Source organism: Aulonocara sp. 'chitande type north' Nkhata Bay, linkage group LG23, assembly GCF_057382095.1.
Source record: "Aulonocara sp. 'chitande type north' Nkhata Bay isolate Kocher_YH1m ecotype deep benthic linkage group LG23, A_spYH_male_GT1.1, whole genome shotgun sequence".
NCBI classification, from domain to species: domain Eukaryota; kingdom Metazoa; phylum Chordata; class Actinopteri; order Cichliformes; family Cichlidae; genus Aulonocara; species Aulonocara sp. 'chitande type north' Nkhata Bay.
Window position 1 is genome coordinate 40649096 of NC_141365.1, and position 16849 is coordinate 40665944.

The 16849-nt window shown below is 42.6% G+C and overlaps 1 protein-coding gene across 1 annotated transcript; it reads right to left on the reverse strand.

Annotated features, from left to right (window-relative positions):
- Nucleotides 1–432: 432 nt before the first annotated feature.
- Nucleotides 433–15592, reverse strand: LOC147302415 (ras-related protein Rap-2a-like). Its single transcript, XM_086281650.1, has 2 exons — nt 14831–15592; nt 433–1711 (listed from the first exon to the last, which is right to left on the reverse strand). The coding sequence occupies exons 1-2, from the start codon at nt 15142–15144 to the stop codon at nt 1474–1476; spliced, it is 552 nt and encodes a 183-aa protein (XP_086137776.1). The 5' UTR covers nt 15145–15592; the 3' UTR covers nt 433–1473.
- Nucleotides 15593–16849: the final 1257 nt, after the last annotated feature.

A 16849-nucleotide genomic window follows, 5' to 3' on the forward strand; every position in this document is an offset into this window, starting at 1 on the left:
CCAAAGTTATGATCCTGAATCTGGAGTCTCACATGCCCCCTTAGTTTCATCCTCTTAATGGACTCTAATGGCACTCCAAATTTGACAAATGCCCGCTGGATTTTTCAGGACCAGAATCTGCAGTAAGCGTTGGCACTAATGGCAACCGGCAGGGGCAGTAGCACAAGGACGACCAGCCAGGGGAACGCAGACGCAGGACCAAAACATCATAAATCATCTCGACGCAGGCCAAGGCAGTGCCAGATTACTGCTAAAGAGCAAAGCTGAAAGGCGGCTATGTTTTCTCAATGAGTGCAAATCTTATGACCTCTGGAGGTTAACATGAAAGGAGAGCGGTAACTTCAAAGACTGGGGAGGGGAAAAAAAAAAACAAAGGCATTTTTTGATGACACACAAAAAACCACGATCCAACAAAAAACACACACGACACAGTTGTGCATAAAGATTTATTATTTTGTTGAAAATAAGTGTTTCTGACATTGAACCACTAACATATCCGATGTGACTAAAGATAGATGAGCTACACACTGACACTGATGTTCACTTCGTACATTGTAACAAGGCATTTGTATCATCTGTAAGGTGTCTGCAGAGTGTTGGTACATTTTATCGACTGACTGACTGATTGATTACCGTCTCTTTGGGTGCGATTGATTGTACTCACTTGAGAGTGTGACAGTACAACTTCGTGCTCACGTCATCCACAGTTATTATCTGTGACATGAATGGGACATGAATCCCCCCCTAAAGGTGCGGCCTTTTTTGTTTGTTTGTTTGTTTGTTTGTTTGTTTCAAACACATTCGTTCATCCTGTCATTCATTTATTGTTAAGGTGGGCCCTGCTTCCAAATGCACCTTCCAGTAACGACTCCTTCACAGTGGTGTTAACTTATCTCTCTGGGTACTCGGTGAATGGCCGTTGCACTGGCAAAAAAACCAAAAAAGTGCAAAATAGAACAACAAGCAGAAGAAAAACAGGACAGATAGAACTGCTGAGCACGCCGAGCCGTCCTCCCATGGACCTATGGCTGCTTTCCCAAAAGCATTTAGCACTGTGGTCCTCTTTGTTGATGGCTTTTAAGATGGTTTTTGGCACCGCGCTGCCTTTGGGAAAACCCCGGGAATTCACTCTGGAATAATCAGCAAAAACCGTGATAGTAGCAGGAAGGTCGTGTGTTTTTGTTTTTTGTTTTATTTTAAGAGGGGAAAAAAATCCCCTCTGTGTTGGAGAAGTAGTGAATGTCAAAACTGAATTCCCCTTAACCTGCTTTCTCTGCAACTTCCTACATTTCCCAGAATCCTCTAGGAAGCAGCTAAGAATAGTGACACCAAAAGTGGGGGTTTGCTTCCTTTAACCCTGCCCCCTCTCCAATCTTCAAGTTTGTCTAACATGAATACATTTGGACTCTAATTTCTACTCCTCTCCAATCCATCCACCAATCACTCCTGCTCCACCTCCCCTCCGACATTCAGCTACTGTATGCTACAGGCGGGGCAGCAGGCCTCTCTCCGGTCCGGCAGAGGGCAGAAGTCCATCTGCCTGACGATCTCCGCGAAAAGCTCATCCACCATGGTCTTGCTCTTGGCCGACGTCTCCATGAAGGGGCAGCCCCAATCCTCAGCCAGCGCCTGGCCCTCGCTGGGGGACACCTCCCTCTCATCCTCCAGGTCCACCTTGTTGCCCACCAGAACCACCGGTACCTGCTGGTACCTGCAAATTAAGAGAGAAAGTGACATCAGTGGAATTGCGCTGCCTTCGCCACCCCGCTGGGTGTCTTTTGGTACCGACTACAGGAACTTCTTAATTCCTACGGGACGAAGAAAGAGAGGGAAAGAGCCATAAATGTGGCTGCTTTTGTGTGTGTGAGTGTGTGTGCATTGTTGGCCTACATACTGTATTTGCTCAATGCTGAAACAATAAGGGGTTTGAAACAATGCACAATAGAGAGGAGAGGAATAAACCCAGCTACACTCAGCTTGAGCTTCCCAGGAGACTCCTGCCGCTCAGCGGGCATCCGGTACCAACAGGAGGTTCTATCAGAAAACCGCCATCATGAAAAAACCCAACTGATGGTCCATTTATTGCTGAATACATTACATATGTGTTTGCATGGTGCGCAAGCTGCATATTTTAATGGATTCCAATTCTTGTTTAAAAATCGTTAGCTCTGCACTTTGCACTTGCACCATTTCCATCGTGCACTGAGCACGTCTTAAGGATCAAAAGCTTTCTCCCCCAACGCGTGGGGCTGACAAGCCCAGTCCTCTTCCCCTCTGAGCCATCGATACGAGGAAACCAGGCTGGGGAGAGTAATGGAATAAGTTATTGAATAATTGAATAAAGCTAATGTGCTGCTCTCACATGGGAGAGACATGGGCACTGGAAACAACTATTTTCTACTTCATATTCATCTTTGGCTATATTTGATGCTTGTTACTGCTGTAAAAACTCCAAGGCTTAGCATGAATTTATAAAGAGCTGTGTACATTACTTCTGGCTTTGAGAAGAGGCTGACATCTGTAATTTGGTAAGTAACTCCTTAAAAGTGCACTTTGCTCAAATCACACACACACACTTCTTCAAAACAGCACTGCCTTCATTCAGTGGGGACAGACAGACAGTGGGTCTATGATCAATATTTCATATTTTGTGAAATGGCCTGTGAAGAGGCCGAAGGAGAGCTCAAAGGAGAATGAACTGGACTAATATTCATCAGCATGAAGCAGAACTGCCAACAAACGCTCATTTTGCTGTGTAACTGTTGCTGGATCTCTAAAAAGCAACTACACTCACTGGCCATTTTACCTATTAGCTGCTTTTTAATGCAAATGTCTACACAGACAATTGCATGGCAGAAACTTGACGCATTTAGGCACGCAGACTTCGTCAAGACTACCCGAGCATCAGGATGGCAAAAAAAGGTGATTTAAATGAGACTGGTGGTGACAGACCATCTGGTCTGAGTATTCCAGAAACTGCTGATCTGCTGGGATTTTACTACAGGATGGTCTGAAAAAAGAGAAAATATCAGCAGTTTTCTGGGCGAAAATGTTTTGTTGATGTCAGAGGTCGGAAGAAAATGGCCAGATTGCTTTGAATTGATAGGACAGTGACAGCAACAGTGACTCAAATAACCAGTCACTGCAACCAAGCTATGCAGAAGAGCATGGGTTACAGCAGCAGAAGGCCACACTGGGTGGTCTTCTGGTGGTCTTGGCACACTTTGGGCCCTTTAGTACCTCGTTTATTCTGTACCACAGAGAATCTTTGGGAAAAAGGGAGTCCAACTCAGTAATAGCAGGGTCTACAGAGCATTTGCTAATTGGCTTGTAATAATTATTGGTTGCAGTTCCTCAAATGGCCACTTGACGATTCCTAGGTGCACTGCCGCTTCACTGAACCAGACCTCTGTGCTGTTTTTCTGAATGCAATCATCCCGTTATTGCACAACATGTCTCTACTCCATTTTCCACAGTGTATGGACGCAGCTTGCTAGAGTTGATGTCAATGTCAATGTGACCATCTTTTAAATACAGTGACTTATCGCAGTTTTCCAAAGGTGGCAAACTGTTAGCACACTAGTTGCTACTTCACAAACAGACACTTATATTATACTTACATGAAGCGGGACCCCACTTTATTCAAGCAAAATATATTGCATTTCAGTTAGATGCCCTTCATGTTTCCCGCGATTAAATAACTACACAATATCAATTAAAGTGGGTGTATATTCTCACAACAGGTAATAGCATAGACTACCTAATAGCCTTGGCCATCAGTCATTCCTAAGTGCTTTCCCAGCCTGCCTTATTGATCTGCTGGCACTATTGAGAAATAGGCTCTTATCTACAAATTGGTGGCCCGCTGCCACGCTGCTCAGCTGGGAGAAGAGCTGAGGCGTGGAAAAGAGCTGGCAAACGTTTCAGCGAGCTTACAGGGGCCAGAGAGCTGCAGGAAATGAATGCAGGCAGCAGGGCGGAGGACACTTATGGACCTGCTCGAGTGTCATTCAGCAAAGGGTTCTGAGCTCGACCTGTATCTGCACCTCGTTTTGGATCTCAGAAGCTTCTCCAAAGAGCATTTCTTTTGTCTTAATTGCCTATGAAGACGCTTCAAACTGTCAGACAGACGAAACTCATTCCACACAGCCGAAGACTTCCTTCCCTGCAGCCTGACATTTTCCCTAACAACAGCCACACTGTACAACACAAACGCACGCACGCACACACATGCAAAACAACAGCTGACCTCAGCAGGACAACCATCTCGCATGGCCCGTGTGTTTGGAAAGCTGGAATCTAAAGGGTGTGAAGTGTGAACAAGGAGAGTACCGTGGAGACAAACACAATCTGACAGCCTTGCAGGAGAAACTCTATATATATCTACAAAGACACAGGGAGAGCCAGATTCTCCGGGGTGGGGCGGGGAGTTTGCACGGCGACTGTTTATTGCAGCATCGAACTACAAGCCCCTCCTCATCAGATGAGGGGGGAGCGGCTCAGCGCACCGTGGAGAAAAGTTGTCCCACAGGGATCTATAGGCCGCTATCACTCCTTATTGACTAATATCTCAGGAGGTGTTGGAGTGAGAAGCTTAATGTCTTTATCTCAAGCATGACTCTTCACTATAGCTATGTGCTAACTGTGCTCGCTTTATTGAAGTGTTCATTTGCTTTTTTAGTTGATTGATATGACATAAAACAATGAATATCTCTGTTTCCACGTGATGCAGTGTAACTCGGTCATGGGTCCTTCTACCTTTGGGGAAGACCTGACTTAATTTAATCTACAAGTTCTACTAAATCCTTTAGATTAGGATTTGGATGATTAATAACAGGTAGAACAACTCTCTTTGACGACTGCTAGGGTATAAACCTAATTTCTCTTTTCTGAACGTTGTCATTCTGGCTGCTTACAGAACAAAATGATTGGGTGCGTGTCAGACGTTAGTGAGGGTGATCGGTAGGGATGGGTACCGGTTCTGACATAAACGGTAGTAACCAGACCGAAAAGCAGCGCACATTTCGGTGCTTTATTTCGGTGCTTTTTTTTTCCTGAGCTGTGATACACTTTAGATTCTAGCCAATCATTTTACGTTTCGAGGATAGTAGGCGGGTCCAGGTACGTACGTTCTTTTAGAGCAGAGCTACAGATTAAAAATGCCCAAGGCGAAGCGGTCAAAAGTCTGGCTGCACTTCACAGCAAAATATGCAAACTCAGCAGCCTGCAACAAGTGCTTTAAGCTGATACTGTGATACTGTCAAAGGAGGTAACACCTCAAATCCGATGAAACACCTGGCGATGCATAGCGTTTTTTTTAAAAGCCGAGAAATGCGCAGTATTTGATAGCTTGCTGCGAGACCTCACACCGAGCACATCTACTGAGGGTGTGGTGCCTGTTATCGGACCCGGAGTTAGCAACATCCCCCAAAAACCCGAAGAGTAGAGTCCTGGCCCCTAGCCCTGCCAGTGTAGCAGAAATGATGAGGATGATGATGCAGCAGCAGCAGCCGTTCTTCTCTGCGTGAGTAGCTTAATGTTGTTTGTGTGTAATTTACGTTGAATAGGCTAACCACGTTATTACATTAATGCATGTAAGGTGAACTAGCAAACACCATCATAGTTACATGCGGCTGTCTTCTTGTTTGATGGCAGATACTCCCTTCACCCTGGACAAAAAGGCTAAAATGACCAAAGAAAAAGTGGAAAACAGTTAAACATGAGAGGTTTAGGACAAAGTTTGTGTTTTTTCCATTGTTTAAGCACTGCTTCCAGCCAAGAGTGATACCATATATGCCACATAGCTGCTAACATTGTTATTTTTTTTACAAAAAAACAGCTGAACATGAGAGGTTTTTGGACCAATTTTGTGTTCTCCATTCTTTACGCACCGGTTTGAGCACCGTTTAAGCACCGGCACCGTTTCAAAAGTACCGGTTTGGCACCGGTATCGGATAAAACCTAAACAATACCCATCCCCAGTGATCGGCTTACTGAGGTTATATACTGATATATAGTGAGGTCACAAAAAACGACATTACAGGTACGGCTGAGGTCGTCAAATGTCGTTTTTACGGGAGGAAAAAGGTTAAATACTGTTTTTAAAATACATATTTTGTGCTTTTATTTTGAAATCTTTTGAAAGCAGCTATAAAAACCCGTCCTTTAGCCTTTTTCAGTTCACTGTAATGACCCAAAACCCCCATATAAGTATAAAAGACCAGTTTCCCAGTTAAAGGCAACTGTTCTTTTTTATTTCAAAAGAGGAAATTCTTTTTTTTTTTTTTTATTCTGTACATATTTTTAGTTATTTTAATTGAAATGTATCTTATTATGTTTACTTGGATGCATAACTTTGCACTAGTTTAAGGTTTAATATGTCGAGAGCATCAGTGAGGATTGTTTTGTATAATGCCTTGTGTTTACACACAGCAGCACTTTGAGCTAAAAAGTGAAAGTCCGTCTATATCTCTGATGATCTGCGTACTATCAGTTTTTATGACCCTCTTTGAGGAATGGCACCCTTCATGCTCTAAGCACTGTCGTCTTGGAGCATGAAGTGTTTGAATCCAGTCCGGGACTTTTTGCATGTTCTGCGAGGGTCCTCTCCATGTACTGTGGCTTCCTCCAACAGTCCAAAGACATGCACAGTGTGGTTAACTGGTGATTCTAAATTGCATGTATGTGTGAAAGTGAGTGTGAATGGTCATCTGCCTCCATGTGATAGCCCAGAGACAGACCTGTCCAGGTAGTACCCCGATGGCATTGATAGGGTCCAGCCCCCCACCACCACCACGACCCTGTATTGGATAAGCAGAAGAACACGGATGCATGGATCTGTGACAGTTATTCCAGTTATCATGATACAGAATGTCCTCATGACTATTGGAGCCTTAACGGTATGTTTACCAGTGTTATGTTCTTCCTGAAGTGTTATTTTCCCGGCTGTATAAATATAAATCAGGAGAAACTAACAAACGCTTCTGACTCGTTCCTTTTACAGCACTTGGACACTACCTAGTATGGGGATTATCTGCACAGTTGGAACGTGTTGGGATTGGTTGGCTGAACTATACAGTTGTATAAATGTGCAGATTTTAGATTTATAAACAGAGCGTGAGAAACAATGCTAGAAATATAAAGTGGCTTAAGATAGCTTAAAAAACTATACCGATTTATTTTTTTTTAAAGTCTGTATTGATGTCTAAAATATTGCAGCATCCCTATGATGCACGTATAAGCCTGAAATAAAAGTTAGACACAAACGACTTAATGCCATTCACCTCTGCAGGCTGTTATTTCAGCTGCTGGCAAAGAGGCAAACACAAAACGCACCCACCCACCCACACAGAGAATCAGCGTTTATTCCTCACATAAAAAAGATGGCCTCCACATTTTCCATTTAGCCTCGGGGTACAACAGACTTGTTAAGGCTACCTGCTGTGCTAAATAGCTTCAGTGACCTCACTTACCTTTTGTTTTCGTTTGTTTTGTTTTTTTACAGGGCCCACAGCAAAAAACACTCATACAAATTACAAAAGAACAGTCAGACATCGCCTACACGAAGCCCTCCAACCCTGCAGCCATCTCTTTGCTCTCTGGATCTGCTGTTAATTACCAGTTGTAGCAGCAGCAGCGCTGTGTGACAGCCAGCCACGTATCTACATGTAGAACTGGATAGAGAAATCACACAGCCTATAGTGCCCACACTATGTGAACTCCCAAAGGGTGTGTTACTGCTGGAGAACAAAGCTTTGGTATCTAATGATTCTGTAATGCCTCGGTATCATGGAGGAAAAACCGCAAACATTCCTGTGATACACAGGCAAAGAGAGGGGTCTGCACAGCAGATGGAGAAGGTGTTATTTTAAAGATGAAACCCCAAGCTTCATTTCCACCTTTAATGGTGCAACAAAGCTCCCCTGACAATCTTCTTCTCTGTTCAGATAGAAAGACATTAAAAAAGGATGTGAGTTCACGTGGCCAGTGCTGCTTTGTGCTATTATACCTGCTGTTCTGGGCACCTAAATGACAACAAGACTCCCAAAGAGAGAGATAAGCTACTGCAGGAAAGGCTGTTAATAAACCTATTATTAAAAATATTCCAGTTTCTTCCTTCATTGTGAGTGTTGAGCCTGAAAGCAGTATCTCAGTCAAGCAGCTAAAAAGAAGCCAAATGGAAAAGACTGATCTGCACTTCCTCTTTTGGTCACATGAGGCTGATCCAAAAATAAGTCCCCAAAGACCTCGATGTTCCTCCACAAACATGGGGCAGTGGGCTGAAATGTTTCTGAGTGGACCTGTGATTAGTAAGAAGTTCATTTAATTGGCAGTTTTATATATAATGCAATAAAGACTCTTTGCAGGTTCTCGGTCATCCAGGTCATGGTAGTTTTAAGACTTCAGCTCAGTTTTGGTTTCTTACCCCTCCCAAGTGCACACCTGAGGCTGTCTTTATGCTATTTACCTTAGCAATATGCTGGGTTTCCGTGTCTATTTACTCTAGAGGAGGCTGTGAAACTTTGTGCAATTATTCAGAAAGGAGTTGATGAATTGGTAAAGCTCACTTCTGTCCCATGACAGCTATATCGAGGTTGAGTTGTTGAGGGACTTTTCTGCCAGTAAGCATTATTGCTGCAGTAAAGCTCTTTTAGCTGCTGTTAGCCCCTGTTAGCTGCTGTTTTGTCACTGTTACCTGTGACCTACCTACTTAGTGAAACTTCTTTGAATTGGATCGAACACTGTTGGATAATAAATAAATAACAAATAAACTTTCATACAATGTATATGGTGTGTACGACTATAATGCTTATCAGAGAGAATGTCTGATTTTTAAGAGACTTGAGCCTAACATTACCTGGCATGATGTTAGCTTAGAACCAGCTGCTGTTGCTTAGCCAGCTCGTGGTCAGTTGTCGCATGGCTAAAGTAATTGCAACAATATATAAATAATTAAATAAGCATATTTAAGCATGTTTTCATGTGTTAAAGCTCTGACTTCAGTTCAGGATATGAGGCAGAATGGCAATGTCCATTTAACATGACAGGGCAACATGGCACCTTCCACAAACTTGCTTGCACTTGCTTGAATGTATTTTTGTAATTGTGAATGTAATCCCAGCTTTCTCTGCATAGTAAGGAATCAATTATAGCACGCTATAGGAGTTAGCATGACCTGTCACCTGATATGTGTATTACAAAAGGCACAAAAAGCAAACAAAACAGGCCTCCTCTTATTCACAGCCCTGTTCAATAGCACTCCTAGTGGTCTAATAACACTACAGGGTGCCTTTAACATTAGCTGTGCTCATGCTATTTGTACAAGTCAATTTAATACATCTTGAATGGCTGCATTAAACCCATCAATGCTACAAAGCTCTGACTGTTTTTCCCACTTGGGAAGCTGGCATCAATATGTGCAACATTAGAATGATTTAAAACACTTCAATAACTGCAACATAAGAATGCAAACTGATATAATCCATCCATCCAATTCTATTATCCAGTTGAGTGCCAATGCAAGTTGGACTATGCTGCAGTTAGTATCTATAAACAGAGACTTGCAGGAGCTGTAGGTGAGGAACTAGAAGTTTTTGGTAGCAGGTTTCTGGTTTATATTTACAGCCTGAATAATATTGACCAATCACAAGCTTAATGAACAAAGATTGGCACACACGACAGGGAGCTTCGGCCTGGATACCAGCTGGCTCCACGGGAAGCCCCGTATCACTGGGTGCTATCCCAAGAGATCGCGTCATCACATGATGTTTTCCTTCAGTGACACTGAAATGCATATGCCTTGCAGACTTTGTTTTTTTCACTCTGTAAACATTCCCTTAGGAAGTAGAATGACATCACTGTTTACCGGGTTCATAGCTGTGGCTCAAGTGATATTCATCTAAATATAGGAAGGTCCAGATACACATCAAGGCAAAGAATCTTTTGTAACCCTGAGGGATTAAAAGATAAACCGGAATGAATGCGAGATGATTCACAAGCAAGGAATTGTAATTTGCTGCACAAATGGTGTTCACTTTAGACTTTCCTGATGATGTTTGCTTTTTTTTATTGTACTACACTCACCTCTGGGCAAACTGGGCTTCACTTTAAAGGCTGGGAATGACCAGCCTTTAAAGTGGCTGGTCATTCCCATTCCATGGTTCTACCTTGACTGGATCAAGGTAGAACCATGTGTTTTCAGATCCCCTGAATGAGATAAATGGTGGCACATGATGGAAACACTTAAGCAAGCATAGTGCAGCAAATATGTTAAGTCTATAAGACCAAGCACTTTACTGGTGGCTATCCTCAGAGAGCTGGCTACTTAAACATTTCTCTCCTCACTTATGGGCGATGCTAAAAGCCTAAGGAAAAAAAGTGGCTTTGTACCTACACCAAAGTGCCCCCTGGGAAACGTAGTTTTGGTCTCTCCACCCTATTCCCACTCAGTGGTGCGTGCTGCTCACCTCCTGCTATTAGACACAGCATCAGTGCAGCGTGAAAACGCAGCTCCAACACTTTGAACGTGCTTCCTCCTCCTGTGCCGATTAAACTATAAACCTTAACATGCAAGCGAGGAGATCATTAGATTGCGAGGAGGGCTACGCCCAGATGTTGTTATCACAGATAGCGACTTAAACGGGGGTTTATGTGGTTAGACTAAGACCGTGCTGGAGCGTTCAGGGGGGTAAAGCTTATCTGCCGTGGTGTTTGTTAACCTAAATACGCACAGAAAATTGTTCACATATGTGAAGAAAAGCTGCTATACATCAAGTGTCTTTGTATTTAATGTATTTCCTGCTTCTCTTCACCTCTTCTTTAAGTCAACACTGTAATGTTGATGTATATGTGGCGCCAAAGTCGTGTCAGATGGTGACCACATGTCAACTTCAAATGTGCTCATCTGAACACATTTAAACAGATTTTATCATTTATAGTGTGGTTCAAAAACTAAATTAGCTGTTTACCCCTAACTATTAGCATTTCTGTTCCCCCTTTTTTAGCTAACCTTACACTTAGCAATTCATCATGTTTAGTGACCACTTTCTGCATTGTGTTTAGCAAACAAACTATTTAGACTGTATACTTTTAGCAAAGCTTTAAAAGTGTAATTCACACTTTAAGATATAATTTGAACTTCTAGCTCATGATTTCAGCTAGCTATTTTGATGTGTTAAGCTAACAGTTTCAACTGTTAAGCCATCCCTCTTATTTGAATACTTTTGACATTTTACCATAGGTTGTTTCCAGCAGCCAGACGTTCTTATAATATTTTAAAAGAAGCAATATTTCTCCAGTCTTTCTATATTTTCTTTGAGCTATGGTAGCTTTTTCACTAGTTTTCAGTCCATTCGTGTACCTGACTGCTTTTGTTAAGCCACTTCACATTGACCTATGAATCATTCATGCATTAAAAAGGCACATAATTTTTCTTCATTTCTTTAGTGGAATCTACAAAAAATGCTAAAGATAACACAGGTGGAAAGACAGAAAATAACATTTTTATACCAATAAGGTGATTCCCAAAGAGCTATTAACTGAAAATGGTTGGCATATTTCAGTATGGTGTTCAGTGTGCCCTTAAAAATTGTGAAGAAACTGGACAAGTGGAGAACAAAAGAAGTAGCAGCCTAAAAAAAAATCTCCACTGACGCCTGATCAGAAATGGTTTCGGTGGGAGGATGTATGTTTAGAAGCCATTCTTACGGAGGGGAAACGTGGAGAAAATGCTGATTTATCCTTTTCCGCTTATTCTTGTCAGGGTCGTGGGGGGCTGGAGCCTATCCCAGCTGTCTTAGGGCGAGAGGCAGGGTACACCCTGGATGGGTCACCAGTCTGTCCCAGGTCGAACACATAGAGACAGACAACCATTCGCACTCACATTCACACCTATGGACAATTTAGAGTTACCAATTAACCTAATCCAAATTACACAAGAACTGGAATGAAAATCAGTGGCAGTTTGAAAACTCGAAAAGTTTGCATTCAAATCAGTGTCAACATATACAGTGAATATCAAGAGAGAGATACAAAATTGAGCGTGTACAGCTATTTGTAAAACACAGGGGGCTTTGTCATGGTTTGCTCTGCACTCAGCCAGTGGTGTTAGAGATATTGTCTGGACACAGAAAAGAATAGAGCAAAATGCAGCCAACTTCCAAAGAAAGAGCTTTGAATGTCCTTCAAGAAGCCTGGAGAACTATTCCTGAAGAACTGTAAAGACTCGGTTTTTGCCTAATATACTATACTTCCATGTATATTAGCACGTTTCAATAAATCGCTGCACCTATTTCCCATTTTCTACCAAAATATAGAGAAATGAGGGGTGGCTTAAGACTTTTGCGTAGTACTATATTGTAAATGTTAGTATTTCAACCTCTAGCTAGCCACACTTTTAGCTAATCACGTTTCACTTAACAGAATTTACAAGTTTTTTTGATTATACTTTTAGCTAACTATTTCAGAATATTAGGCTAACAGTTTTAGCTGCTTAAGCAGAATTTTGGCAAGAAATTCTGCAACAGAGGTCATAATATTAGCTCACAATTTTAGCTATTAGCCACTTTTTAGTTTAGTGAGATATTTTTTAATGGTTACCCTGTGTTGTCCATTAATTTTAGTAAACTGTTAACTATGACATTACATTCGGGTTTTCTTTAGGTTGGGTAGTTGATCTGTCATACAACGAGTGGACTATGAGACTATGGATTCACGCCTCCTTAACCAAACAGCATATCTCACTTCTTGTCCATGCTTGGCACATGGAAAGCCTTGCATAAGCATTCTGGTTTATATGACTGCCTAATGGAGGCCCGATGTCTTCTTGGCTTTCAACCCAACACAATCCCATTAAGTTCTGGTGAGTGGGCACATACTATATCTCTGTGTGAGGCTCGTTGTTACTGCTGCTGGCTCAGCAACAAGTTTGGGAGGAGGGAGGCTGTTTTTCTAAAGACAGCTAATGGAGAGCAGGAGCCGATTGTGACGGACACCTTAACGAGATCAAGTAAACAACCGAGTAGATCTTGCTAGTACTTCTACTTTTGTCCCAGACTGTGACTGACCACCGTTTCTAGCCTCACTGACCATTCAAGTTCACACAGCATTCACACCTAAGACCAATTTTAAGCAGCTATTTACAATCATGCATGTCATTAAGAGTGTGAGAGGAAGCCAGGTACAGCGAGGCACAGGGAGAACATGCAAACACTTAATTTTTGTGTAATAATGTCTCTGCACAAAACTCAACAACAATATTATGTTTTCAAGTCTACTTAAGGGTGTTTTACTTATCTGCGGCTTTGCACATACAGTAACAAGGCCCACTTCAAAGCCAGAGCAGTGTGAAATACAAGCATGAAATATTTATAGGTATACACTTGAGGACGGCGATGGCTGCTGCAGTGTGGGCAGCCGCTTTGGGTGCTGGGGCACTTTTTTATCCATCATTACTATTAAATTAATATAAAGGAGTCCCCCCGCCCCACCCCCACGCATTCGCCATCACTGTGCATCGTCAGCTGTGACGCTCTCGAGCTTCCACTCGGCCTGTGACGTCCACACCACAAGAGAAGCACCGAGTTCACTCCTGGGAGGCAGATGGAAAGCGCCGCAGCAATACTCTACTGGTGAAATTATAAAAGTCACAACACTCATGTTCAACAAGCAGAGAAGGGGGCGATATTAAGTGTAATGAAAGGATTTTTTTCTTTTCTCTTTATGATGATAATGAAGTGCATACACCCCCCCCCCCCCTTCCCCCCAATGATGATGCTCATGTAAGACCACTGCATGAGTCAGAGCTCCTATCTCACTTTGGTTTCCGTCTGCATGTCTTCTTCGCTGATTTAAAGTGGGGCACTGTTAGTGGGGATTTTTGTTGCCCTAACATAACCACACCTAACACTCCCCCATCTTCACTGAACATCCATGAAAAGTAGCATCAATCGCTCGTCTGTCAGCTGCTGGCATCAAAACAACAACAGCTATAAAACGTTTTTCTATTGAAGAAGTCATAATGATGCGCTTTTGTTGGGAATAAAACAAAGAAAAATACGTTTCACTCCAGTTGCACCCTGGAGTCACAGGCTCACACATTTACACAAGACTCTGAGCCAAAAAAAAAAAAAGAAATTCCAATGTGTCACTACCGAAAAGGATAGACCACAGCCTTTCTCCCACTCTCTCTCACTCCCAGGCTGTGAGATGAGCTCAGGGGATGTGTTGAGTAATGGACTGAGCTGATCAAAGCCGTGCAGAGTTAGTCATGTGTGAGAGACGCAGAGAATATCAAACCCTGGGAGAGTTCAGCGGGTTGATGTGTGACAGGTGAGCCGCAGCTGGGCTCTTATGAAGAACATATGAGCGGGATGCAGCTTCTCACGAAGGACTGGAGGAGAGCGTGGGGGTGAGAGAGGAAGAGGAGAGAAGACATGGAGAGGATGGCAGTTTTGTGATGTTTCTCAGCCTCAGTTTAAAATGAAAAAAAAAACAACAACAAAACAAAACACTGATTTGTACGTGTGTGTGTGTGTGTGTGTGGGGGGGGGGGGTTCATTACATTTATAGAGGCCCTGGAGGGGCTCCATGGGGTACTCCAAGCATGTTTACTGTTAAATGTGACTGTTTTATTTATTTGAATCAAGGTGTAAATATTTATTATCATATCCTTAACATTCCTTCACCGACACAGACAACTTCCGGGGTCCTTATTGCCCCAATATGGCTATTTAAGGCCCCTAAGACGGGTTTTTTTGCTGCCTTTTGTCTGTGGCATCAGAGCATTTATTTAGAATTACAATGAATTACAGCACACTGGAAAGCCTCTCACCTTTTCACCCTGATGATCTGATCTCTCATGGGTTTGATGTCCTGAAAACTTTGCTGGTTGACCAGGCTGTAGACCAGGATGAAGCCCTGGCCGTTTCTGATGTAAAGGTCTCTCATTGAGGCGAACTGCTCGGTGCCGGCCGTGTCGAGGATCTCCAGCACCGACGGAGAGGAATCCACCTCGATCTCCTTCCTGTAGAAATCTTCAATGGTCGGGTCGTACTTTTCTATAAATGTCCCGGTGACAAACTGGACCGTCAGCGCGGACTTCCCCACCCCGCCGCTGCCGAGCACCACCACCTTATACTCCCGCATAGCGCTCCCGCGGAGTTAAATCCGGCATGCAGAGAATAAAGTGATCAGCAGCGGATCAAAGAAACGCATGCCCGTGCACAGCAGCCCAGACTCACGCTACAGGCATGACACAGCCTCCGGTAAACGAGATGCTCTTGCAGTTATAGGCGGCCGAATGATGCTGGAGCATTTAGCCCTGAGATGCACAGCCACACTGCCTTCTACTGAAATATTCCCACGCTATCTTGAAGGGACACCATTCCGGAGGCATCCATAATGCAATAAGGCGTCGGTGCAGTTAAAATAAGATCGGCTATTATTAGAAACAACTAGACGGCGCATCTTTTTATGTGCCGACAAAATAAAAGGCTAACACTACATTTCCCCTGCACAGTGGGGTACAGTGGAGTTAAAGGCGAAGAGCACTCTTTGGCTTATAGAAGACAACAGTACTGGGAATCCACGCCTCTGGTGTGCTTCATCCACTGGATGCTACTATTTCCTGGAAGATATGGAGGGAGATTAGTGCCACATGGCAACAGGGAGCAGAGCACAGATGTGATGGAAAAGAAATAAGAGAGGCTGCTGTGACATAATTGTTTTTGACCTCGTTTTAAACGGAAATATAAGCTAATCTGTAAGGAATGCTGTCAGCAGCCAATGAGAGGCACAAGACAAAGCCAGAGGCTTGGACTTGGTTTGCAGCACATAATTTCTCAAGACAGTGTCAACATATGATGCTTGACTCTGAGCTCTTCTGAGGGATGTTAACTGAAGCCTCAGGTGAACTAAATAATTTGTTAAAAAGGTGAACATGTCAAATTTTGACTCTGCAATTTCAGTTTATTTTTATTTCTATGGCACCAAATCACAACAACATTCGCCTCATGATGCTTTATATCATAAGGTAAAGGGAATAACAGAGAGAAAACCCAACAATCAGATGACCCCCTGTCAGCAGACACTTGGCAACAGTGGGAAAGAAAAACTCCCTCTTAATAGGAATAAACCTCCAGCAGAACCACTGTATAAACACATAGTAAGTCTTTTAAAGGGTTTCCATTTAAACGGCATCTTAGAAGACCAGATCAACCAGAAGGGGACAGTGCTAAGCACAAATGTGAAGGTTCTGCATAATGCACTGTGATTGAGCACTTAAACAATTTTCCTACACATTTAATCCTTTAAAGGTTTCTGAACCATGCCAGAAAAATCAATTTTCTAAAGAAATGTAGATTCTGCTGAACCTTTTAACAAAAAAGTAATTAAAAATATTAATTTGCATTTATATAAGTTTTAATTTGTCTCATACTTGGTACATCTGGCATTTTTTATTTACATTTATTGCTTAAAATGTATCGTTATTAATTTAGGTTTTTATTGGAAAACTAAGAAATCTCAAAAACTCATGTATCAGATATAATACACTCAGAATTAATGGTTTAACCACTCATGGTTAAGTGTGCCCAGGGAAATATGAGTGGTGCAGGGCGTGGAGGCTCTTTTTTTGTCTTGTATTGCAGGAAAGCACTTTGGCCTGCCAGTCTCTGGAGCCATAGTAGCCCATGTCTGTATATTAGCTTGTGTTTTGGATTTGCTAAAAGAAAAAAACAACCTGCTGCTGGACTGTCAACCAAGCATCAGATATCAATGGGTGTAATAACTGTGTAAAGACGTGGTGCAAGACAGGAACAAATAATCTGGACAGAGGCTGAAATTCAAACAA